The 26,386-nt window shown below is 40.7% G+C and overlaps 1 protein-coding gene across 2 annotated transcripts; it reads right to left on the minus strand.

Moving 5' to 3' along the window:
- Positions 1 to 192: 192 nt before the first annotated feature.
- Positions 193 to 19,818, minus strand: mapk4 (mitogen-activated protein kinase 4). 2 transcript variants are annotated; one of them, XM_022197283.2, is made up of 9 exons: positions 19,383 to 19,818; positions 14,154 to 15,835; positions 13,229 to 13,404; positions 8,200 to 8,344; positions 6,571 to 6,653; positions 6,251 to 6,329; positions 5,769 to 5,988; positions 4,803 to 4,968; positions 193 to 4,229 (listed from the first exon to the last, which is right to left on the minus strand). In XM_022197283.2, exons 2-9 carry the CDS (start codon positions 14,518 to 14,520, stop codon positions 3,273 to 3,275), a joined length of 2,193 nt encoding a protein of 730 aa, XP_022052975.1. In that variant the 5' UTR covers positions 14,521 to 15,835; positions 19,383 to 19,818; the 3' UTR covers positions 193 to 3,272. The 2 variants fall into 2 exon arrangements, with proteins under 2 accessions (XP_022052975.1, XP_022052976.1); XM_022197284.2 differs by having other exon boundaries at positions 14,154 to 15,838.
- Positions 19,819 to 26,386: the final 6,568 nt, after the last annotated feature.

The raw sequence follows: 26,386 nt of genomic DNA on the forward strand, positions 1-26,386 counted from the left end.
TGTGTGTAGACTATAAACTCCCATAATGTATTGCTATCTAAATGTGCTTTGTAAAATTTACTGAGTAATGATCAAATGTGGAATATCCTTAAATGACTGATTAAAACAATGTGTATCTCTCTCTATGTATATATTTACCTTTAATTGATACCTTTACCTATCTATGGCAATGCACTAAAATATGACAAATAGTAGTTTCAGGATTGTTTTATTAATTTTTCAGCAAAAACAGAAATTCCAAAAAAAGAGTTACTATTGAGATTGAGCATTAAAAACTTAAACAGCTTTTCTCATGTGAAATCTGAGGCCTCGCTGCATGAGTACAAAAGAAATAAGAGCCCACAGAAATCTGACTGTTTCACAAAGTGACATGTAATAAAAACAACAACACTGAAGCTATTTGAATAGCCATGCAGAGAGGAGGGAATATGTTACATTCAGCAAGCTGGAAGCATTGAGGTGTACTGAGGCACATTTTCTACATTGCTTTACACACTTAAAAGAATGAGTACGGCTCAGCAACCACGCGTGTTACAGTGTGTTTGTGTTACTTGTCAATGATGTTATTGCTGGCTTAGTTTACCTGCAGAAGAAATAGTATACTGCAAAATGTGATCATTAGACCTGTATAAGTTAAAAATCAAATTTATTTGAATTAGTTGGCCTGCAGCAAAATTATTATCAATATCTATAATCAATATCTGACTTCTCTGGATCAATATGATGGGCAGATTGTACTTTTTTTAAACAGAACACTTCTTTCAGTTAGTCCAGCAATCCAGTTCAGGCATGTTTCATAGCAAAAAAGCATATTATCGCCAAAAATGCACATAATGGAGGTTTATGTTCCAGTTGTAGCTAAAGAAATCCCGTATTTCTAAATGTGCTAGTAACACTACATGTGCTTCACTGTGATTATAAACAAATATACCTGACTTTGCTGCGGTTGTACTGTTGGCAATTCTCATGTATGGCTTGGTTCTGTGGAAGTCATACTATGTTGTGCAAGTGAAGAATTGCTTACAACCTTTGGGTGTTGGCTACAGCATTGTATTACAGGTGCAGATATTATGCAAATCAACAGTTTTAGAGCAACTTTGTATGTGCATCAACAGGTAGGAGCTGCAAAACCATTTGAAAACATAACTTTGAGCAGTGCTCAGCTTGTATGTATTATATGAATACAATTCAAATTAATTTTAGAAGCCATGAAACATTTATTTCTGACTGAGTATCATTTTGTTTAGTCAGATGGGTATCAGATGCTTGACTGAAAGGTGATAAATCATTCTTACTCTATTGTGTTGCTGGCAGTGTGTTTTTAAATATCTCTGTATTTTGCCTCTCATACTCCCTATACCTGGACTCCAGTGTACACGTACAGCTAACAGTCGACATACAGTCTATGGTAAACTCACATCAGAGCATTACTTTTCAAACAGTATTAACGGGGATGGTGGGATTCTGTCTACAGAATAGAACCATTAATTCAAATGTCTTATTTTTGGCACTAGATCCGCAGAATATCTTTAATGCTTTTTCTATATGCTCACTAATAGCTTTTCCAGTTCTAAAATTGCAGTGAACATCAGATGCACTCCACTGAGAAACTATGAGGCTCAAGCCAACATCTGCTAATCACTTACTGTACACCTGACTGAATCTATTACCCGCTCCAGCTACCTTAAGACATCAAATGCCAAAATATTGTTAATAACATTATAAGGGCCTACTGCCTAGCATGCTGGACAGAAAAGTATTTAAAAATATAGGTTTTATTTCTTATCATTCCATAGTATTATGTTTAGTGATTAGCACTGAGAAGTTCTGAGTACAAATCATTTTCTATAAAGGTTGTAAAGGATCTACATTCACCAAAATATAGGCTACCTTTGTTTGCATTAAAGCTTTGATGGCTAATGGTTAGGTGAGGATAATGTAGAACATATGAGGCCATCTCATACACAGAGCATCGTATATTGACCTGGTTTGGTTCATTAGGCAGACAAGAAGGTATTTAAAACAAAACAAGAGGAAAGTTGGCTAAATAACCATACATTACTACCATAGAGCATTCCACATTCAAACGAAATACAAGCCTCCAAATTAACATGAATGTGGGCCCTCAAATTTAACAAAGAATACGTGATTATTTGAGAAATGAGAATATCATTATAAATCTTGAGAAAAATACTATAGAATTAAATATGACAACAATCTTATACAAATTTACAGAACTTTAGTAGTGTGACGAAATTCATTGAGTCATTGTGGGAGTGTTAAAACAGTAAAAAATAAAACCGTTAAAAGTGTCCATGTAGTATAACATGACTGATAATTTTTCAGATAATACATTCAGAGATTCTTGGAAAAAGCATTTCCTGCGTCACTGTCATTGTTTGGTGAACATCACCTTTGGAAGACTGTCTGACATATTGAAAATTTACTGACTGACTGACACACAATAAAGGACCTTGTACAGCAGAACAAGTTTAAAAGGGGCGGCATGGCTCAGTGGGTAGAGTGGCCGTCTTGCAACCAAAGGGTTGCCGGTTCGATCCTCGCCCCGCCATGCTCAAGGTGTCCCTGAGCAAGACACCTAACCCCGAATTGCTCCTGATGGGTTGTGGTTAGCGCCTTGCATGGCAGCTTCCGCCATCAGTGTGTGAATGGGTGAATGTGAAGTATCTTGTAAAGCGCTTTGGTTACCTTGCAGGTATAGTAAAGCGCTATATAAATACAGACCATTTACCATTTAAAACAAAACTAAAATTCACCAAGTGAGCTCTCTCCAGTGGCAGATAGTATTAGCCTGGATGTCAGGAGCTGACTGTTCCCTCTCTGTCATTTGCATGTGTTTATGTCACACAAGAAGTCGCTGCCAAATCTCATCAAACAACAATTGCCAAAAACATGAAATAACTGATTGTTGATAAATCTGCTGATGCCGGATAAATCTTTGATATTTGCAATGCAAAGCATGCAGGTTATTTATATTTAACCCAAATGCTTTCTGACCTCTTATTGCCTGAGAACATCTCATGGCAAAGCTGCAAGATTGCTTGTTGAAGTGAGGGTTTTTTAATTGTCACAGCGAGTAGTGTGCCATTGCAGTAGTACCAGAAAGACAAAAGCTGCTAACACTATGGTCTAATGTTTAAGCAGCATAATCAACCATGGACACCCCTCACTATGTAAAGCACTATTAGCATTTGGAAGTGCTACCCATTTATGACACTATACTGCAGTGAAGCTGAAACTGAAATTCAGCATCAAGAGTTGGGAGTTGGTGGCGGGGGAGTCCTGTGCTCTGGAAGCCTGGGTACCTTTCGGTTAATGTTTGGCTGTTTGCTTTCTTCCATCCACCCTGCCTCTTTCCCTTTCCTCCCGTTTGTTTTCTCTTTATTCTGCCTGCACAGTTTCAGCGCTCGGGATATGAACACATCCAGATCAAACAGACGCTCTTTTTGCTTGACAGGAAGAGATTCCATGGAGTCAGCATTTACTGACTGAGAAACAGAAGAAGTAGAGGAAAGGGGTTGAGACTCTAGTGGAGGCAAATGTGGCGTGGTGGGGGGTGACACTGTTTGAGGTGACTGAGGAGGAAATAGAGATGTGGGAGATGAAGGGAGAAGTGAGGGGAGGAGGATAGGGGAGGATGTGATAGGGGGAAATGGGCTTAATCTGCCTTCATCGTATTCAGTCGATGGTTGCCTCACAACGTCTGTATAGTGGAAGACTGGAGTGGGGAGGTCAGTAGGAGAGAGAGGAAGAGGGGGAGATGAGGTGTAGTAGGAGGGTGAACGTTGCTCCAAGGAAGGACTTGGACTGGGTGAGTGCAGCCGAGACTGGGTGCTCTCCACCCAGCGAGAGATTTCCTTGAATAAATCCCCCGTCTCCTCCTCTTCTTCCTCTTCTGCTTCCTCCTCCTTCATCTCTCCCAGGTCCTCCATGCTGCCACCGATAGGCTCAGCAGGCACAGGGTGGCTGTTGGTGTTACGCTTCCAGTGAGACAGATCCAAGATCAGCTTCGGCTCTGAGTAGTGCTGTGGCTTTCCCTCCCGCCAGGCAATTTTATCCAGATATGAAGGAGAGCCCACTTTATAGTCACAGGAGCGACCACAGTCCAGCTCCCCGTAGCCCAAACCACAGACCCGGTCCAGCGAGGAGTGAGAGTTTTCCAGGAAGCGTTCAGCTGAGCTGCTGTGGGAATATTTGCGTGGGTCAACCTGCAAAAGACAAGGGAGGAAGAGGGTGGCAAATGAGGTAGATAAAAGAGCAGATAATTGCAGTTTTATTGTGTGTTGAACTGCTTCTAATCTGTTACTAAATATCCTTCATATGCTGGATTAACACTAATAAAATTAGACAATATAAAGACACTGTAAATACAGACATGGTGTATCTACAGTCTGATGCTGCAAGAAACATGCAGGACAATTTAAAGCGAAGATGAAAAAAAACAAGTGACAAATGTGACAATTTTCTATTTAATGAAGCTTTCATTTTTGCCAAATAGCAGGTGGTGAAACAAATGAAATGCTTCAGGGAAAATCAATTGTAACACGATTTTTCGCTGAAGAGGAGTGATGTGTTTGCACAGGAAACGATAAGATTATAAGAAATGTAGCTATGTTTTAAAACACTATCACTTCCAATAGAATTCTCAGCCATGAGCTAATTTATGCACCTTTTAACCTAATCAATTTAACCGCCTTCTTTGCATGTCATTAAATCAAGATAATGAATATACTCAAGTGTAAATCAGTCAGCGTGGAGCAAAAGGACAAAGCATATTCAACCTGAGCCTCCTCTAGCAGTGATGTGGAAGTGGCCCGGGGGTCCCTCTGCACCTCTTCTTCCTCTGTAGTGTCTCCCAGGTCAGAGGTAACGTGGCCAGGACGCATGCAGCGACACTTTCCACCCGATTGCTGCCAGCACATATCTGTTGACAAACTGTTCTCATACCTGCAGAAACACACACATGAAATCTGTGTTAACCATGTTATGCAATAATGTATTCCAGTGCCACTATGGTATAGAAAATGCTGATATCCAGGGGGAATTTTAACTCTTCGCTCTAGTGTCAAGTCTCATTACTGTCACTGTTCTGCTTCAACTGCTATTTCCACTTTGATTTAATCTATAGCATAGTCTAACTAGCCGAACGATGGAAAAGTGGCAATCTGAAATGATTAAAAGACACTTTACAGTCATAAAAAATAATTGATAGATTAAATTATGTTTTTTTACAGTAAAACTAGTAACTCTAAGTTGCCTTAGCCCTGCGATAGATTAGCAATCTGTCTAGGGTGTCCCCACTTATCTAACAGATGGATGTTTGAATTATCTTAGTATGCAATTAAGTCTTCTAAAACCTTCGATTACATGCAGTTTAGCACGACTGCAACCAAAGAGAAATCTCCTAAGATGTATTTCCAGTATAAATATACTGTGTGACAACATCTCCAAGAGGACTGTGGATTAGCCTGAAATCGCAAGTAAATACTTTGCGCTATGATGTATAAACAAAAGTATAGTTATAGCATTTAACTTTAAAACAGCACAGCTGAGAATTGTCTTCAGTAACTGCAGACTGTTGCATTTAGATACAAGTGGCTGTTTGTTAATTTCATGTGAATTTAACAAAATAGACCAGATTCTTTATTGGAAATGTCACTGTCTGCCTGTAAATTAGAAACACATCAAAAATTAATACAAAAATCACCTTAATAGACCACTAGTGTATAAAAAAAAAAGCTTTAAACCTGTCCCAGTGGATGCTGGAGGCTTGACTGTTGCTGTTGCTGAGGCTCTGCTCAGTGATGAGGCTGTCCTCCAGCTCGTCCTCAATGCGGAACGGATGCGATGAGGTGGGCTCATCCTCTGGACAGGAGTAGTGCTGCAGGAAGGGGTGCGAGAGAGCGGCTTCAGCTGTCAGGCGATCCATGGGGTTAAAAGTCAAGATACGCTCAAGGAAGTCCACAGCTTGGAGGAGAAGAAAAAGAAGGAGATGAAATGATAAGTGTGTTCTTGTTAAGAAATAAATTAATCCTCCTTTCAAGAGTAGATTAGATGTGTTAGACTTCCAGACATCTACACTCTACTCAATCATCTGTCACGGGCCAGATGAGCTGTGTGTTCTGTCACTGTTTTTTTTCCCCTTCACAACTCTGTCACTTTTGTCTCTATTCTATTTTAGTCTGTTTGACCTTCCCTTTTGTCCCACCACTCAATTCCCTCTGCTCACCCTGAGCATCCACTTCAGGCAGCCGCTCAGAAAAGGGTTTCTTGACTCTCCATCCATGACTGACATATGAAGGCATCACCTGGGAAAGCAGGGTTAAAATATTACACTCCTGTTGTGATTATTTTTCTTTTTTTGGTACATTTCTTTAGCATATTCAATGTACTCTAATTCATGTAATTCCTGCATTAAAACAGATTCAAATTAAACATAGCCATGTTGGAAATACTTCTGTGCACAATAGAAAGCAGCAAACACATCCTGACCCCATGTTAACAACTGGACTGCAGGCATAAGGATTGCAGCAGCCACTGAGGCGTCACCTGTAGCAGATCCTGCCTGTCCTCCTCTCTCAGCACGGGCACTGAGTTCAGAATCAGCTGCATCTGCTCTAGCTCATGAGCTCCTGAGAGAGGGGAAAAAAGCGACCAATCAGGTACAAGCAGAGAAGATACAAAGGATCAGTTACATAAGCAAAAAATAACTAAAAATGTGACCAGTAAGGACCAAACAAGTGTGAACTTTCAAACGAAAGACATACAAGGTAGGGAGATTCAATTAAAATTATACAGATAGGCTGGACTTTTTGGAGTCAACTAATAAAAAAATCTTTGGTGAAAAATAATGCAGTATTGTATTATTTAAAGTATTGTATCAGTGATTTAAATTTTAATTGTGTTGCTTAAAATTACTAAAAAAAATCCTTTTGCAATTTCCTTATTTTCTCCCTTTTCAATAACAATAAGGGTTTCAGGCATATTGTTCTTCTTTTCACACTGAAACTGATGGAAAAATCCTTCATCTTTCTTGCACTAGCAGGTATGTACACCAACAAGGCCCAATCGCAATGTTAAATCTTTCTAAACTTAATAATCTTGATGAGTTTTTTTGTCGGTAGAACATAAACAGGTAGGAATCAGATGCTGTTATCTCTGGTGAAAGTTCACAAAGTGCATTTTACCTTTGCCAACTGATGGAGACTTAATACATTGAACAGCCAGCCTGAATACTTTTACTGACCGTGATGCAGCTAGAAGTGTGACGTTTGCAGGTCACAGACAGAAGTGCAGCATCATTTTTCCACCCATGTGACACAGTGCGAATTTGTCCTTTAAATGTCTCCATCTAGCTAACGATCACCAGCAGGTGGTGCTATGTCAACACATTCATCACTCCAAGAAACAAGCAAGCAGTGGTAATAATATGTTTGGATGACATTGTTTCCCCTCTGATAAACAAAAATATAATGTCATTCCACTATATTCTGTTGGTCAAGTGAAAGGCAAAGGAAATATCCCTAACACCTAAAGTGTGATATTTGAGCACGCAGGGACAACAGAGAACAGATGACGCCATTGAGTTTGCGATGGCTGCCCTGTGGAGCAGAGGGCTACTGGAGGTCAAACGAGCCTGTCAGGAGGAGCTACATCTGCTTCAAACAGTGAGAACTTCTCTGTCATCATTGTTATTCTGGTCAGGCAAAGAAGTAGCCTGCAAAAAGAGAGTAAAGTGTCTTTGGTGGAGGACACTCTGGGAAGAAAAACTCCTTCACTTTGAGCGGGTGCCACCGCTTCTGTGATGCAATCTTTAAGCCCATTTTCTGCATCTCTGCTGGTAAAAACTAACAAAAAAAGACACTAAATATGTCCCACTGCATTGAGCCTTGAACGCATTCAGACTGGTGGTTACTATTGGTCTGGTGTCACTTTCTTATACTTTTCATTTTGCTGCAATGCTGCAGACAGTGACAGAAGGGATGTCCGAGACTACTAAGCGTGTCCTAAAAAAATGACATGTTTATTTTTGCATTCATGGAACAAGCTACATCTGGCAGCACTTTCAGCAAAAAAAAAAAATGTTCCTGGATATTAAAATATGATCGTATTTCATTATGGCATCCTATTAGTGATCATTTTGTTTCATCTAGACTGCATGACAAGCAGCAGAGGTACCTGCAAACAGCATGCGTCCAGTGAGCATCTCAGCCAGTATGCAGCCGGCAGCCCACATGTCTATGGCCTTGGTGTAATTGTTGGGGGAGAGGAGCAGTCGGGGGGAGCAGTACCACTTAGTTACCAAGCCCTCGGACAGATAGCCCTGGAGAAGTAAGTGAATTAGATAAAAATAGGGCGTGAGTGAGAGGAAAAACAGAAAGCTTAAAAGACAGAGCAAGAGGATATACTGCAGTGATAATAATAAAGAGCATGCAACAGATTGAACTGTTATCAGGTATAACTTGTAAGTCTGCATAAGGTGTTACTCATTTTCCATGCATCCAGTCGGCAGTTTGTGTTCAGTTATTTCTGGTGCAGTGGAAGCGTCTGCTATAAAAGGAAACTTGAGCTCACAAGGGATAGTTTGATTTACATGCACAAAGACTTCATCATTTTTCTGTCAGCTACATGCTGGAAACTGGCCTCTTGATACGCTCTGCAGTAGGAAACATTCTCACATCTCCTCCTGAAGTCAGGCTACTGAGTTTCCCCAAGTCTTTGATGCTCTGCTGTGTAACAACATTTGTGTTCTCGTTAGGGTCCTCTGCCTTTGGTAAATGTTCATCTTGTGCATAACAATGATGCTACACACGGAGATGGGCCACAGGTGAATGCATCCCCATACAAACCAGATGTAGTGATTATGAGATGTTTTTGTCTGTTGCTATCATTAATGCTCTCTTATTTCACTCTACCTCTCCTACCCAAACCTTGCAAACTCTCAAAATACCTGCACTTTCTACATGATACGTCTTTTCTTTTCCTTGCTTGTCTCTTGAGCCAAACTTTGCTGCCCCGGGCTACTGAACTTCTTGACAGTCCTGATATCAGAAGACTATAGTCTGCAGAACAAAGGTTGCTCATAATTCTCTCACATGTTTAGATGTCTTGGCAGCTGATGGCAGATTTGTTTTTCGGTATAGTTCAAAATGACAGACATTGCACAAATAAAATGCACCTTTTTTTCTGAAGTGCAATTTTATAGGATGCCTCCAGGAAGAGACATGGGTTGAAGTGTCTAATCTGCCTCCTTTCTTTCATCTCTTTAACCCTCCCTCCTCCAACCTGGCTGCCTCATCCCTCTCATAAAGTCAGATATTTCCATTTTCCATCCCACCATTTACCTCCCTTCCTCTCTGTCTGATACTTCTTGCAGAGTTAACTCCATTTAGGGTCACGCCATATAGGAAGTATGAACTTAATCCCGATCCAGATGAGTTATCACGCTGAAAATGGATGTCAGAAACTGCACTGTGAGCTTTTTCACACCCGTTAAATTATCAAGAGCTCGCTGTAACACCAGCGGAACATAACACTAAGCAGGGCATGGCCCTCTCGAGATTATGTTTTAGGTCTGTCCCGAAGTGGTTTTACATTTTTACTACACAGCCGAAAAGTGACTGCCTTCCTTATCTTTGAAGCAGGCAAATAAGAAAAAGGAGAAGAAAAAAATGCTTCTTGATCAGCAGGTTCTGGGCATGAGTGTTTATTCATTGTGGCCCACCCATGCAAAGGCCCCCACTTATTCATGACCTTTAGCAGTGAACGCCTCAGTACAATTCAGCCTGGTTGAGGGGATTTTACATGTCAAAATGCCTCATTGAGCTTCCTGCTCATTCCTTTCCTCTTTACTCCTCCATCATGTGTCCCTTATCTACTCCTTTTATTATTTTATCTCTGCTCCCCATCTCTCCATGCCTGCTCTGCCTTCAGTAGACCTTACTCTCAGCCTCTCCTTCCCCTCCATGCCTCCCTCATCACTGCTCGCTCTCATCTGTGTGGCAGCAGATAACAGAACAGAAACTGATGCTGAGTGCTCTGTGATCGTCTGACAAACATACACTCTCTAACATACTATTCTCACTTTAGTCTTCTGTCTATCTGGCCCTCTGTCCCGTCTTTGCTGATCATTCTGCACATCCGAGCCCTCCTTTCTGCTTCATAGCAAACATTAGAGATGGTGACTTTTAAGGAGTGTTTCAGCAGGAGTGTCGAGCAAAACAATGTGTAGATTTGGTCCTAGATTTTATTTTGCAACTCTACTGACACACTGTTCAGCCTTTTGTGTCACAGCTATCCATCAATATAAAAGGCCTATTGGGTGTCTGGACTCCTTGATTCCTTCTCTTCTTCCCTCTCGACCTTCTTCTTGCTCTCTTCACCTCCCACTTTCCTTTCTATCTGTTCACCCCACCTCACTGTTTCTCTACGTCATCCTTAGCTTTGACTGTTCCCCCTCTCCATCGTCCTTCCTTCACACTTCACCCCATCTTGCTCTTTTTTTAATTTCTCACATTGCTCTCCTCACCTCCTCTCTCACCCGCTTCTTCCCTCTTTCTTTTCTTGCCATTCACTGTTCAAACTCTCTGTCCTTATTCACCTGTCCTCTCCTCCTTCTTCTTCTCTGTCCTTCATCCAGGTCATGAATAATTTCTGGGCAGATCCAGCGCTGCCTCAGCAGGTGACACTCACACATACACACTCAGAGAAGCACCAAGTTCCTGCCGGTGTAGACTGTAAACAACATTGCAAATCATGTTTTTCTGCCTCTGTTTTCCTCCTTGCTCCCCTCAGCCCCCTCTGTCATCTCTCCTCGCCTGAGTAAATGTTTGTCTGTGTAGTCAGAAGTGCACTTCTAGACAGCTCGTCAAACAACCTCGTTTTCACTGCGCTGCAGAGTCGCAGTGTTCAGATGAAGTCCGTGTGATACCACGTGAACCATACAAAGAAAAGGTGGGAGGGAGTTTTTTTTTTCTTTGAAGCAATTACAGATAATTGAAGAGAGGGGAATTCTTTGATAGGAAGGACTCTTAACTAGCCAATTTTGGTGTCAAGCAAGCCATAATATAAAATCTGATTACGGTCAAACGTGATGCAAAGAGCCTATTTGAAAGCAGCGTAAATGAGACATAAAAACCGTGCCACTAGTTTCGTTTAACAGCCCAAAAATGAAAGCTAATACTGTTTGTGAATTTCCATCCAGCTGAAGTCAGTACTGCCCACGTCCATTAACACTAACTGCTTGAAAAAGCAGTGCTTTTGCATTGCATTATTAAATAAGAGAGAGGATGCTATCACATTCACTGCAGGCATCTGCTTTGGTGTCAAAACTGCATCACAAATAGCCCGGCATCATCTTACACACATTTTACCAAGAGCCACACACATATAACTGTGATAATATAATAACAACAATGACGAGCTGATGTTCTGCTGACAAACAAACACAGCAGCTATCTATCTATCTACACAAAGTAAACCTTGTTTCTTCTGTCTTATATGGAACCAGGCTGTCTTAACCTCGTTCACTTTTTCTCTCTAACTGATACATTTTTTTCGCCTTGTTTTCCTCTTTGCACTTTTTCTCTTGTTCCTCCCTGCCTCTGCTTTTGCACTTCTCACCTCTCCTTCTCTCAGCCTTTCATGACTCACCCCTGCTCCTCATCTGTTCTTCCACCTCCCTCCTCTTCTTTCCCTCCCCCCTGTCCTCCCCTCCGAACGCACCCCTGTGTCTGCACCCAGCTGATCCCCAGTCCTGTGTTCCTTGGCTGACAAAGATCGCCTTTCACCAGAGCTCCTCTTCACATGCACGGACCTCGAAAACACACAATCACAAACACACACACACACATCCAGTCCTGCTAGTGTTACAGTATTGCTGGGGGATCGTTCGTTGCACATAATGAAGCAGAACAATGGAAGGGTAAATTGTCACATTAATCTCTCAGAAGTCTTTTTATGCAGTGGACAGGCTAATCACAGTGTTTGATTAGCACAAAACTCCAGGTCTGGGAAGAAGTTAATAGCAGGGTTTGGTGCGAAGAGGAAGCCCATTGTGAAGGACAATGCTCGGCAACATCAGACATTGGAGATGTGTAATCAGAGAAGCCATTAATACCAATAATAAGAAAAAAAACTTGGCTGCACTGTAGTTGAAACATGTACAAGGAGGTGTAGCAGTTACACTCTTATCAAAGGGGAAGATTTTTGTTAGCCTGTGTACTTATAATAAGCAGAACTCAACTTGTGATGATTAAAAATGACACCTGAGATGCTTCACACTAAAAGGAGATCTTACAGACAGATTTTGAAATGTGAACTCAACAGAGCATACAGTATGTTCACTCTACTGATTCTCAATAGGATGATTCTTGTGCAACCACCTATAGTGTATCCATTGCGACACAGAACCAGGGTTTGTTCACTGCTGTTTAATAATCACATAGGACCGGGGCTTCAGGGGTTGTTTCCTCCTTAATAACAGCTGCACCTCAATGCGATGGAAGAGAGATAATATTTAATACAACAATACTCTCTCTGGAATCATTCATCAGCGGCAGAATTGCATGCAGTCCTCTGGAGCAATGAGAGGGCTGAAAAATCCTCCCCATCTTTGCTGACTTGAATATTTATAGAATGATTAATGTGCACAGAAGAAAAAGTGCCATTTTTAAACAAGGCAAAATCGATGCAGCCAATACCACAGAGACGGTCACGCTGGCCTGTCCAGTGAAGATTATAGATTTATGTAATTAACATGAAACTTGTAAAGACAGCACAGCCCAAAGGGGAATAATGATCACAGGGTTTTACTGGCCCCTAGTCAAAATAAAACTTGGCACTTCGGAAGCAGTTACATGCCCCAAAAAAGATTAGTAAGAGTAATTAGGTTACAGCTGGAAATGTCTGAGCATGGGTACAACTCCTGCTTACTTGTCATGCGTGGTCATCAAAGTGTTTTTCTGGCAGATGAGTGTTTAAAAAAACCCATCCAACAACCAGAATGTATGCACGATCAATCCAAACATCACATTTGTCATTTCAATAAAAGATAAATAAGATTATTGTTAATAGTGGACATTTAAAAGACTGCAGAGAATGTATATAACTTCACAGTAGGCCTAATGGAAACATATTTCCATGCAGACAGATTCCACTCTCTACATGTGTTTGTGTGTGTATGTGTGTGTGGCTATGTCACGCTCACCTTATGGGAGTAATGAGGGTCGACTATTCTGGCCAACCCAAAGTCTCCGATCTTGAGCAGCAGTTGGTCCATGTTGATGAATATGTTGGCAGGCTTCAGGTCTCTGTGCAGGACGTTGGCTGAGTGAATGAACTTGAGTCCCCTCAGCAGCTGGTAAAACAGCAGAGTAGCGTGACCTGTTCAAGGGCAAAAATGTGATATCACGACACACTCCAATGCACCAGTGTAATTACAATTACAATATAAAATACTGCATATTTATAAATCACCTCAATACATTTCAAATTGACTGTTTTTTCAACATGTTACCTGTCAAACTATCAACACATAAATGGACAAGCTTATTTAAGTCCAATTCTAGTGTTAACTTCGGACATGCGACTTGTGGACATACAAGTCACTCTCTAATCCTTTATAATTGACAGTATTTTACTGAAAAACAAGCAAATTGTTAAAGTTATAATATATATATTGACAGAGTTTGAGCAAACTTAAGCTTTCAGATGTTGAAAACTTGATATTTTATCACAGTCTTGATTAACCACAGCTTAAAATGACTGATCCTTAATCCTGTAAATCACAATTTAACCAAAGCTAGCAGTGAAGTAACAAAATAGACTGTTAGTGTTTCAGTGTGAAGCATCATAGCAGCAGTGTAGTGATATACTTTGATTTAAACTGACTTTAAGTTAGTTCTTGACCTTTCAGTTAATAAAACAGGCTCACCTCAAGATCCAGCTAGTAGTTCCTGATCACATCGTATTTCTAACTGTTGTTTGTAGCTCTTGCATGACTTTAGGTAGACTTTGAAATGAGACTGTTTAATCAACTGGACTTCATATTGTCCAAATGTGTAATTTCTGTATTATTTTGTGCTCATTCATAGGTTGAATTTTCTATTTTCTCTTTTTTTTCTCCCCCATACCTGTGGGTAGTGGTCCTTGCTCTAGCAGTCGAGCCAGATCCGTCTCCATGCACTCCTGGACGATGTACAGGGCACTGAGCTGGGTTGGATCTCGGGGAAGCGGTCGTCCATGCGGTGCTAAAACCTCGTGGACCCGCACCACATTCTCATGGTGCAGTCGGCGGGTGATTTTTACTTCCCGCAGGGCGTGTTTCACCGTCACAGCATCTCGCATCACCAACTTTTTAATTGCTACACGCTGTCCAGTTCGCTGGTCCACAGCTGACAGGACCAGGCCAGTGACACCTGTGCCGAGTGGTCGAGGGTCAACAAAGTGACCACTGAGGTCAAAGCCGTGGAGAAAGAGAGGGGTGTCCTGTCTGGCCATGACTGTTCCGTGTCGAGGTATTAGGGATGGCGATAGACAGATTCCAGGTAGGCTGGTACAGGTTGATGGATTTAATCTGTAGATTAACAATGTTCTTTGTGTTCTTTTATGCACATAATATTACATCTTGCTGGTGAGTACAGACCTGACATTTCTTTAGGTAGCTGCTGCATGTAGATGTCTTTTTATTCTTATTGATAAAACTCTAGCGTTGTGGAAAATGGTGGCAATTCTACAGGCCCACAAATGGGATTATTTTATCAAGAAAGGCCTGTGCTGAATTTTGAGCTACACTCAGTATTGCAAGAATAGAAAATGTTTGCCTCAGGCCTAAGAATAAGTTTCTTTGTGCATCATTTCTCTTCTTCATTTGGTCCCGTGTGGCGCAATCCTTATCAAATCAACCATCTTTTGCACATGTTGTCCTGAACTGAGAAGACACGAGGTTTAAAATTTTTCATCATCTTTGATGTTTTTAGAACAAGGAGTATCTGAGCAAAGAGCTGAATATCAAAAAGGATCAAAATATATGAAACCAAGTGGAAATAAATCCAACGTTTGGTTTAGTCAGTGATCTCACGGCCACATGTTTAAGCATGTGATGGAAAATCATCTACAGTTCATGGTTAAAAATAGGACATTTTTTCCTTCAACATCTTCCTCTTGACACTTGATAGTGATGTCTTTCTTTCCTGCAGTTTTTTTGTTATGCTGTATTCTGCTGAAAGATGTACTTCTAATCTCTCTCTGTATATTCTTTATGCACAGATAGTCAGAATATCAGTGAGTCTTATTAATACAACCCAGGGCAGGGGTATCCATAGAAACAGCCCTCTGTGTGGCTGATTCTGCTCTTACAAGTGTTGATGCATCATGGGACAGCAGCAGGCGGATGGTAGGCTCTGCCTTCCTCTCTCTTTCTGCACGCTCGGCTGTTTGTTACAAGTGTATAATTTCTCATCGAGCAGTCAAAGCCTTTGACGGTGAGGCAGGAGGAGGGAGGTGGGGGGTCATGTGTTTTGAATTCAATGAGACTCTGTGGGCTCCTCCTCTTCTTCCATGATACCAGAGAGCGTCTCAGTCAGTCAGACAAGTTCATTCAGAGCGAGATCCACAGATGGATGGCAGTCAAATCCTGGAACTGCTGTATCCTCTGTGTGTGCATGTGCATATGTGTACATGCGTTTAATCCCTCAGTAATCGGCTTCCTGTTGCCTTCTCATGAATGTAGGGATTTCAGCATCAAGCCGTGGCCTCTATGGGAAGACATTGCTATTAGCTGGGTCACTCAACACATCTGCTGGTACTGTGGCTGCTGCTGGGGAGAAAAAAAAAGGAAACAGGGTTAACAGACAGCCGAGAGACAAGGAAGGTGAAGTTGAAAGTTACACAGCAACGGACCCTGGGTGTTAACAGGATCTGTTGCAGAAAAGGTGCCATTACATAACAGAGAACGACACTGTAACCTAATCTACACAAAGCCATGTTCATTTGGAGAGGATAATAAAGTCAATTCAAGGACGTTTTCATATCTGCTGTTAACATTTTAGAGCAGAGAGACGATTTGACATTTTTTTCTTCAATGGAAAGTCTGCTTTTTAGTCTTTCATTGGTTTAGCGTTGAATTTTTTGATCTACCTGAAGCTTCACCCTGGTACTCGGAAGTTTGTGAACCCTTTAGAATTTTCTACATTTCTGTATAAATATGGTCTAAAACATCCTCAGATTTTGACACACAGTTCAAAACCTATATGAAGAGAACCCAGCTAAACAAATTTCATGAAAATATTGTATCTGGTGTGTGATTTTTTGAGGAAAATGATCCAATATTACACATTTGTGTGTAGCAAATGTGTGAGCCTTAGCTTTCAGTGTCTGGTGTGACCTCCTTATGCAGCTTTCACTGCAGCTAAATATTTTCCTCTTACTGTTGATCAATTCTGCACATCTGATGTTGGTGGATTTCCTCACATGAACTGCTCACCTCAGGTCCCACCACAACATTTATTTTGGATTAAGTTCAGGATTTTGACTCTGCCATTCCAAAACACTGACTTTCCATCTACCCATTCATTTTCTTCCACTTATCCGGAGGTCGGCTTGTGGTGGCAGCAGACTAAGTGGGGCATTCCACACATCCTCCTTTCCAGCAATGTTTTCCAGTTCCTCCTGAAGGATTCCAAGGTGTTCCAAGGCCAGATGAGATGTATAATCCTTCTAGCAAACTCCGGGTCTTCCTCAGGGTCTCCTTCCATTTGAGTGTGCCTGGAAAACCTCCAAAGAAATGCACTCAGGACTCAGGAGGCATCCTACTTAGAAGCCTGAACCACTTCAGCTGGCTTGTTTCGACATGAAGGAACTGAGCTCCTTCTGAATGTTTGAGCTCCTCGCCCAGTCTCTAAAGCTGAGCCCAGCCATCCCATGTAGGAAACCCATTCTGTCTGTTTGTACCCACGATGCAATTTTTTCAGTCACTATCCAGAGCTCATGACCATAGGTGAGGATTGAAACTGGAAAACTGAAAGCTCTCCCTTCATCGTCAGCTCCCTCTTCATCACAAAGACAGTCTGCTTAAATATGCACCAAACCATATGTTCAATTCACATTCCTATTTTTCCCACTTGTGAAAAAGATCCCAGAACACTTAGGCATTAATTTTAACCATTCTTTGGTAGAACGACTTGTGTGCTTATGGTCACTGTCTTGCTGCGTGACCCACTTTCTCCACAGATTGAGTTCATGACATATTCCTGTAAAAATTACTGGTATAACTCATGATGATGGTGAGGTATCCTGGCCCAGATGCAGCAAAATAGTCCTAAACAATGATACCACCACCACCATGATTCACAAATAAGGCCCTTTATGCTAGAATATATAGTGCTTTCCTTTCTTTTTTCTCTCTTAATGCTTCTCATGTAAACCAAAAAGTTCCATTTTGGTCTCATCCATCCATAAGACACTTTCCTGCTTGATCTTTAGAATACTGCAAATGCTGTGTTTGAAGATGAGTTACTTTCTTCTCGCAACCCTGCCATGTAAATCATTGTTGACCAACATTTTGCTGATGGTGGACTCAAGAACATTAAAATTAGCTAATGTAAGAGAGGCCTGCAGTTGCTAAGAACTTACCCTGGGCTCCTTTGTGATCTTATGGACTATTACATGCCTTGCTCTTACAGTGATGGTCCTGGGGACAGTAACAGTGATCTTGAATTTCCTCCACTTGTACACAATCTGTCTGATTGTAGATTGGTGAGGTCTAGACTGTAGAGATGGTTTCTATCCTTTTTTTTTCCAGCCTGATAGAATCAGAAATTCTTTTTCTAAGGTGCTTAGAAATCTTCTTTGATAGTGTCATGATACACTTCCAGACGTGTGTTGTTAAGACCAGAATTTGAGCGATGCCTGTACTTTAAAGAAAACAGGACGCCCACTCACACCTGAATGCCATCCCATTGACGGGAGACAACTGACTCTAATTTCACTTTAAAATTGAGTGACAGTCTGAGAGTATCACATTTTGGCCACTTACAGATACTGTAAGTAATATTGGATCGTTTTCTTCAATAAAGAAATGAACACGAATACTAATTTTGTCTCCTGAGAACCTATTTCTATTTAATTAGGTTTCTTTTATCTACTTATAGCACTTACATGCAACTTGTATGATGATGTTTTAGATCATATTTAACCCCAGACACAGAAAACTTTCAAGCACCACCGTCATTTCTGCTCCTACAAAGGTCATACAGCGGTAAGAAACAAAAGCATGGACTCTCTCTCACCCCTACGTACCTGGGCTGTGAGAATTCAAACAATCCATACAACATATCTCTTTGCTATCGAAAGCCTGAGGGCATGCTTGAGCATTAACTCTTCCTCTTGCAAGCCTCTTTCTTTCTTGAAATGGGGGGCACCACACACCCACTAACTGGACCGCTGTTGGTGTTGAACTGTCCTCAAGATACTTACTAACGCAATCATGTTAGGCTCAGTGTCACTGTCAGAGGCTGCAAGAATGTAAGGTGACAACAGAGAGACTGAAAGGAGAGGGAGCATTGACAGTGGTGCTGGGTGGGAGGTGCAGCTGGGGTAACTTTATAAATAATGCATAACCACTGGAGATGGCGGTTGGTACTCTCTCTGAGCATTTATTCTCCATTTCTTCAGGTTACGCAACAAGAAAATATATTATAGATAAGAATCATTTGCAGCTTTTTGATGCAGTAGGGCTAGAAAAAATCCTAGTTGGGCATATTTCATCTCAGAGTCAACAGGCTTGGAAACATCACCGTGAAAATAAAAATCTTTTTGATTGGAGATTGTTTTTTAAATGACACTGTACTCTACACTTCCTATGAGCCAATGTGATGTTAATAAATTTGTAGGTGATAGCAGATATGAGTAAACAAGGGCACATCTGTTGTACTCAGGCTTTGTGCAGCTGCCTCTTTGTCCCTGAGGAGCCTGTCTGGCTGTGTTTTCCTTCTTCCTCTTCTTATTTTTTTGTTAAACTCTATTTACTCCCCAACAAGGGTTAACGCAGTTTTACTTAAGATGGGAAAGGCTGCATCCTCTCTGCACAGTGGCTTTAATGCAGCTGCCTTTGTGTGTTCACTCCAGAAACGCCCCTCTGACAGAACAAAAACACTGAAATTGAAGTGCATGTAATAAAACAGAGAGCCCCGTGTCTGAGGAAGAAAGAAAAAAAGTCCACCAAGCGCAACCAGCCCCCTTCTGTAGCTCCGATTCCTCTTCTCGGACTGGATTTCTTATCTATCCCAAGTATGTGCTCGGTGACCAGGAGGAGGAAGAATGAAATACACGCAAAGATAACAACAGCAAGCATCAGTACTCACCGGAGCTTTACGCAGCCGCAGCCCGATGAGCGCAAACAAAGATCCGGGGAGGAGATGTGGGAGAGATCCTTGGAAGGCAAAGAAAGTGGAAACACGGCAGCATCTCTCTCTCTTCCTCTCTGTCCCTTGTGTTTCTGTGATTGAGGATGATCCAGCAGGGGAGAGTCGGTGCGGGTCGGCACCGGGGGCGATCCGCGGAGATGAGATAAGCCGGAGGCTGCTACAGAGCCGCTTATTGTGGGCGACTGTCCGCTGCTCTGTCAGGAGTGATGAGAAGGAGGGAGGAGAGGAGAGGAGGGATCACCCCGCTTCAGGTGCATCCAACACACCCGAGTGGTGACTCTCTCAGACACTGCAGCACGCACGGTTAAAGTGGCCCTACTAAATCTCCCTCTTTTACTCCCCACTTTCTCTCTCCCTCTCCCCATCTGTCTGTCTCCAGGACTCCCAGCAGCATCCCTGACCTCAGATAAACTGTTTTGCAGGAGTCTGGTCTTCAAGCTCACTGAGGACAGCAGATGAAATAATATGAAAATCCAGAAAAGGAAAAAAACATATTTTTTTCACAGAAGATAGCCTGAAGTCCCCTCAGCTTGATTATTATAGCTGGATCATTGCCATGGTCATCTATCATCCTGGCAGGCGCCAAGATTTGTGGGTTTGAGATTCCCCAACAGAGGAAGCTATAGAGATGAGCTTTTGTTGATTGTGAATGGATGCACAGTAGCAGCCAGGATGCCAAGACATGTGAAGGGAATCCAAAAGAAAACATCATTTTGTTCGAATACAAAAATTCTGGAGAAAGTCTACATTATAGAGAGATCAGAAAGGGAGTGAAAATGGAATATTAAGCATATCATAACAGTGAGAGGACACATGATGTTTTCCTATTTCAAAACAGGAGCCCATTATCACTGGAAATTGCAGCAGATATGGTTAAATAGGTCACTTTCTAATACCAAAGAGCCTAAAAATTCTAGAAAAAAAGAATAAAAGCAATCATTATATGTTCACTATGTGTCACAAATCAGTTGAGTTATGTTGTCGTTCCACAAAACTCCATTCATAAAATAAAGGAACAGATGTGTGAGGTTAAAGGTAAAATCTGCTCCCACACTTGTGTAGATTGTTGGTTCGCTGTAAGCTCACTTTGCGATCTCTTACTTTTCCCAAACAATTTTGCCAACTCCAGAAAACTGCAGGCCTTTTGCTGGACCTCTGAAAACATCATTTTGTTCTGGTACAAGAATTCTGGGGAAAATCTACATAACAGAGAGATCAGAAAGAGAGTGAAAATGGAATAAAAGCATGACATACTTTAAAACGGGACTGTTTCTGTGGTGAAATATGTCATTTTTGAATACAAATGATAGAAAACGTTTAAGATATGAAAAAACAACCCCATATGTTGAAATTACACAAGTCAGTGGAGTCATGCTGTTGTTCCACAAAACTCAGAGACAACTGTGTAAAAGTATGAAGTCAAAGGTAAAATCTGCTCCCTCACTCGTTGCATAAGTTCAGTTTGTGATTTCTTACTTTTAACAAACTGTTTCTGCCAACTCCAGAAAACTGCACGAACTTAATATACTGTGTGGGATGCAGGCCTTTTGAGAAGCTGGAGAAAGCGAACCAGAAGCGCAGAAAAAATAAAAAAAAGTTTTGCAGTGTCTTGTGTAACAATAGTCTGTTGACTTTCAACCCCCCTGTTGCCTGTGGATAGTAAGAGAGTAGTTTGGTGTCTTATGAAAGTCAACGCTGGAAAACAGAGAGAGAGAGAGAGAGAGAGGGTAGGTCATGGCGAGTGTAATGATGGTTATGCAGAAGTGCTGCAGCTGGAGGGATTAATAAAGAGGAGAGCGACTGTAGAAAGAACAGGTCCATGAGTCACCTAATGTAATGAACTACATGTGATGTTGTTATGATGTTCTGTCAGTGAGGAGACGAAGAGGACAGTAAAAGGGACACTTCTGTGTGTGACTTCTGCCTCATTAGATGACACATATATGTGAAAATAAATATTTATTGCTCTTACCACAGTTTTTTTTTATTTTGCTGTTTTATAGGACATCTTTTTGTTAAAGCGTGATGCAGTGATGTGATGAATAATTTGCAAAATGCAAGCCAGTAAGTGATGGGTCAGTGGGTTCTTTGTGATCACAGAGAGGAGGTTAGAATCCAAGGGCCGGTGCTGTTGGGAAAATGTAAAAGAGGCAGAGAAATGTTCAGCCCTTTTCAAATAACAACCATGGAAATCCTGTACTTCTAGCATTTTGTACTGAAAGAGAAGTATTTGCTGGATTTGTCTTGTGTGTTGATAAGATAAGCCCGACATCCTGTCTGTAATGAAAGATCAAATCCACTTTTCCCCCCTTTCAATCTGTTTGCGACTGTGCTCTCTATTGATCTAATGCTTCACAACATCCTTTTCTGCTGATTCACAGAGTGGATTTAATAGTTCCTCTGATGTTGTGATACGCTGCCCTCATGATGAGCGACTAGACACCAGCAATGGTGCAGTTCAAAGGTGTATCCGTTCCCAAAGGCATGAAACAACACTTTCTGGTGTCCCTCGTGTCTACTTTTATTTTGCCGCACTGACACAGCCTACTTTTATTTACAACAGACAATGAGATGGCAGAAATTCAACATTTATTTGAAGCAGTGAAGTAAAAGTTACAGAAATATATTCTCTTGTGAGCAATTTCAGAGATGTGTGATTTATATTTCAGCAACTTCTTCTAGGTGAGTATTTCTAAAGCAATAGTGACTGGAAGTATTTGAAAAAAAAAATCAAAAATGAAAAGCTACTGGCCATTGTAAGTTAGTCCAAATGACATAAAGCATAACTTTTAAATGACGGTGCTTACAAGAGAAAACAAAAAAGAGGTCAATAGAGAAAACAAGACCAAGAAAAAGGAGTGAAGAAAGAAAAGACAAGGCAAAGAAAAAGAGAGAAAGGGGCTCAACGACATTATTATCTCTTGTAACAATGTGTGCTATGAAGATTAAGCTTAGACAATTATAGATAATATGGATTATACCATGATACTGCTGCTCCATTTCACTCTTTGTTCTTAGTGTCTCTGTTGTATTTCTGTTCCTCTTTTCTGGCTGCCCTCTCTAATTAACACTGATAGCATCTGACAAATGGAGACATCACAGTGTTGGTTGTGGGTGGCTATTTACAGAAACACACACACACACGTACGTTGTCAGTAGCACCTGCTCCCGGCTCCACAATGTGTGGCGATTATTTTGTGGTCTACCTTGAAAGAACACTGAAGGGGAGAGATCCATAACCATAAACTGATTCCTTGTTTGCATTATTTTTTAATAAAAAAAGGAGGAAAAACCTGCCTTTTTTCTTGCTGTAGCTATAAGACAGCAAACATTCCCCCTGTGATACACTTCTGGCCGTGCTGATCAGGGTTCTTTGTCACTGGTTTGATGTTAAAGCCGGCAGATATGCAACAAAACCTGCAGTTATGCAACAAATCCAGAGAAGGCCTTTGGTAACAGAACATTTACAAGCGCCATGAAGGAATCCTCTGAATAAACGTCCTCAGATCTCCACAGAAGCAAAGAAACCACCTTCCTGCCCTTTTGTCTGTCTCCCCTCAGCACAAAGTGTGCAGCAGCTCTGCATGCGTGTCCTCCTCAGATTACCTCCCTTCAAAAGAGCCCTGTGCAAGTAGGAAAGGAAATAAATAAATTAGAGGTCAGGCTGAAGTTTCCTTGTGATGGCATCTGGCTTAGTCGGTTTGCTCGAAGCGTGCTCGTGATGAAGATGATGATGGCCCAAAGAGAAGAGAGAAAAAAGGCCACATCTGTAAGGTGTGCACAAATCACTCAGGGGGAATAAAAAATGTCACAATGCCAGATCACGGGCACAAGCAAATCTTACCCTCAGTATTTACCAGTTCTGCATTGTTTTCTTTGAGGCAACAGAGAGTAAAGGCTTAAAAAATAAGAAAATAGGAAAGAAAATCTATCCAAGCTTATTCTCATTCTTCTTATTATTAAAAAGATCATTTACAGTGTAAAGTCACTGTTACACACAGAGTTCACTCAAGTAAAGTCAAAGAGGTGATCTCAGTTTGGACTTCAGACCTTTTTGTCGTTTTTTAATCAGAAAGTTTGCATTACAAGTTTCAGTTATTGAGTTTGAAAAAATGGCTATTGAGGCAAGTGGCATGAATATATCTTTTTAAATTTATTTTATGTATTTATAGCAGTGTTTTGACACAGGCATTTAAAAAAATCCTCTTAGCACTTAGTGTGTGAGAAATATTTTATTAATTTCAATTTTTTTCTCATAAAAAAAGAATAGTGGTACTATGCACACAAACCGTCATTTAAAGGGTTAAAATCCTAAAACAAACAAACAAAAGAATATTTGGTAGCTGTGATGAGAACTGACGATGGGGAAAATCTGGACCCAGCAAAAGTGGAAAATAAAAATAATATATAGTATTTTTGGCAGTATTTTTGATGCAGACATTTCGTCTTTCAAGTCCTAAGTATCTTGGTGTATTTGACTCTGAAAAAAAATAAAAATGAACAACAGTGCATCAGAAACCACGTTGCTGCTAAATGCTGACTTATCCTAGACTGTGACAACCCTGTATAAATTCATTTTATTTAGTATATGCAAAATATCTAATTGTTTGAGTTTTGATTCCTCAGAAAAACAACAGTGACATCATGTAAAGGCTGAACTCCTAAAGTTGGTCAATATTTAATGGACATAAGGACTGATGTTGGTCTAAACAATGTACTGAGTGAAAGTGGAAAATTATATTAATATGTAATGTTCTAGCAGCGGTTTTGAGGCAGAAGATTTTGTCTTTAAGGTCCTGTGTGCAGCTTTTTCAAACTGACATTGAAGAGTTAAAAACAGTATCTCGACCCACACAAAAATTTTAATATAGGAGTTTTTTTAATTAAAAAAAAATCCTGTTTCTTGTGAGTTCCTTAAGGCTTCGACCATATGACACAGATAGTTACGTCCATACCTACCCATATCTACACAGACAGTATGTTTAAGATAAGGTGTCTCAGCTTTATCTTTTATTTTCAGAACCTTCAATGAATCCTTCACACTGTCTGGTCTATAGAAAGCAATCTGCCAAAGTTTAACTTATGTTTTTTTTCATCAAAACAAATAAAACAACTTCTTAGTCATTGTTTTTCACTCCCTTCTCATAGACAGGTTCTGTGTTCAGACTGATATTTATTATTCGCAGCATGAGTAGGTGGGTGAGTGACAAAGGCCACCATCTTCTCTGCTGCACGACGTGATATTAAGGGTTAACATTTGAGATACTACAGAGAGGAGAAAAGTCAAGAAAAACAAGAGCACAGAACAGAAAACAGATGGGCGGTCCGAGGAGGAGATAAGAGATGCAACTAAACCTGTAATGTAAATAAAACCGATAAAGAAAGACAAGAGAGAAAAGGTGAGGCTGAGGAAGTGACACAAAAACATGGGGACAATCTAACATGAAAGTAGAAGAGAGAAACAGAAGGAGGGGGCAGAAAAAAAAAGACAGTTTGAAGGAAAAAGGGAGGAGAGCAGGTCCCGGAGTTGACAAGGTTATCTAGCAGTGTGTGTGCCAACAGTTCGCTCCGAAAAAGAAGGGCTTGTCGAAATGTCAACACAGCCTGGGGCAGCGGGGATGTGCTCTGAATAAGATATGCAGACAAGAGATATGAGAGGGACGCAGACCGAGACGGGGCAGGAGGGTCATTCACATCAGTGGATGTCATTAATACGCCTGCAGACACACACAGATCTCAATCACATAAAGAGCCATTAACTGAAACTCCAATACAAGTGATGTAATTGTTTTGTCAATATAAAGGTTAAAAAAAAAAAAAAGTGTCACTGAAGGATTTCAGTGCGTCTCTTCAAGCTTTTCAACATCTGGAAATTATCTTTATCCTAATGCGTGAAAACAGACTTCATGCATTAAAGCATGTTGTATTTTAATACATTTATATTATAGTCCATAGGTAATAATTGACAAAGTATGAGCTCATATCTTCACTGCAGCAAGTACACAGCCAACAGTTTGGGGCCCCTTTACCACAGAGCACATTCTCTAGCACCACCTGCAGGATTTTCTTGCTATTGCAACTAAACAAACAAAAATAGAGATCATGCATATTTAAATGCTGCAGTTCTAGCTCCAAAAAGATACTTTTTTTTTTAAAGCAGGGATGGGGACTGGCAATAGAGGAGACAAATGTGGTTGAAGTGTGCCTGGTTTGAATTTCAACAAATGCAAAAAAGCCACATAAAAAAACCCTTGAATTTTGACTTTGAAATCATAGTTTTACTATATATAAATCCACTAAATATATTACTTGACAGATGTTTTCCATTGTTTTCACCATATCTTACAATTTTTAAAGTCACAGTATTCCACAATTTAAAGAATTTTCCAAACAGTTTATTAAAATTCAAAAGCAAAGGGATGACTGAACTGTGAAATAAACTAAAGGTTGAAATCGGTGAGTGGTATATCGGTTTCCTCTCACAATTGATGGCGGTGACTCTCGGAATTGACTTTACATTTTTATTTATCTTTTCGAACACTGACAGGGCTTATGTAAGATGAATACTCTATACCCTATCTCCTGTATGTGTCACACTGGGGGCGTCTTTTATCAGCAGAGTCAGGACGGGACAGATAACCACCGTGGATCATGTTTAATGGGGTACTCTGAATATAACACTCTGCAACAGTAGTCTGCTTTTTAAATTGAGGCTTTTCAAAAGTTTTAGGCACAAAAATGGCAACAGGATTAGACGCAACTGTTTGCCTGCTCTGCAAACTTTTCATGACAAAGTATTATGTTATGTATGAAACTGTCAGCATGTATGAGCTTTGAAGAGTGATTAAATAGTGTAAATGAAAGAAAAATAGAAGATAAACTAAATATGCACAAGAGAAGGTAATACAAGCGTGTGACATAACCGCATCAAACACAAACAA

Source organism: Acanthochromis polyacanthus, chromosome 7 (genome assembly GCF_021347895.1).
Source record: "Acanthochromis polyacanthus isolate Apoly-LR-REF ecotype Palm Island chromosome 7, KAUST_Apoly_ChrSc, whole genome shotgun sequence".
Taxonomy (NCBI): domain Eukaryota; kingdom Metazoa; phylum Chordata; class Actinopteri; family Pomacentridae; genus Acanthochromis; species Acanthochromis polyacanthus.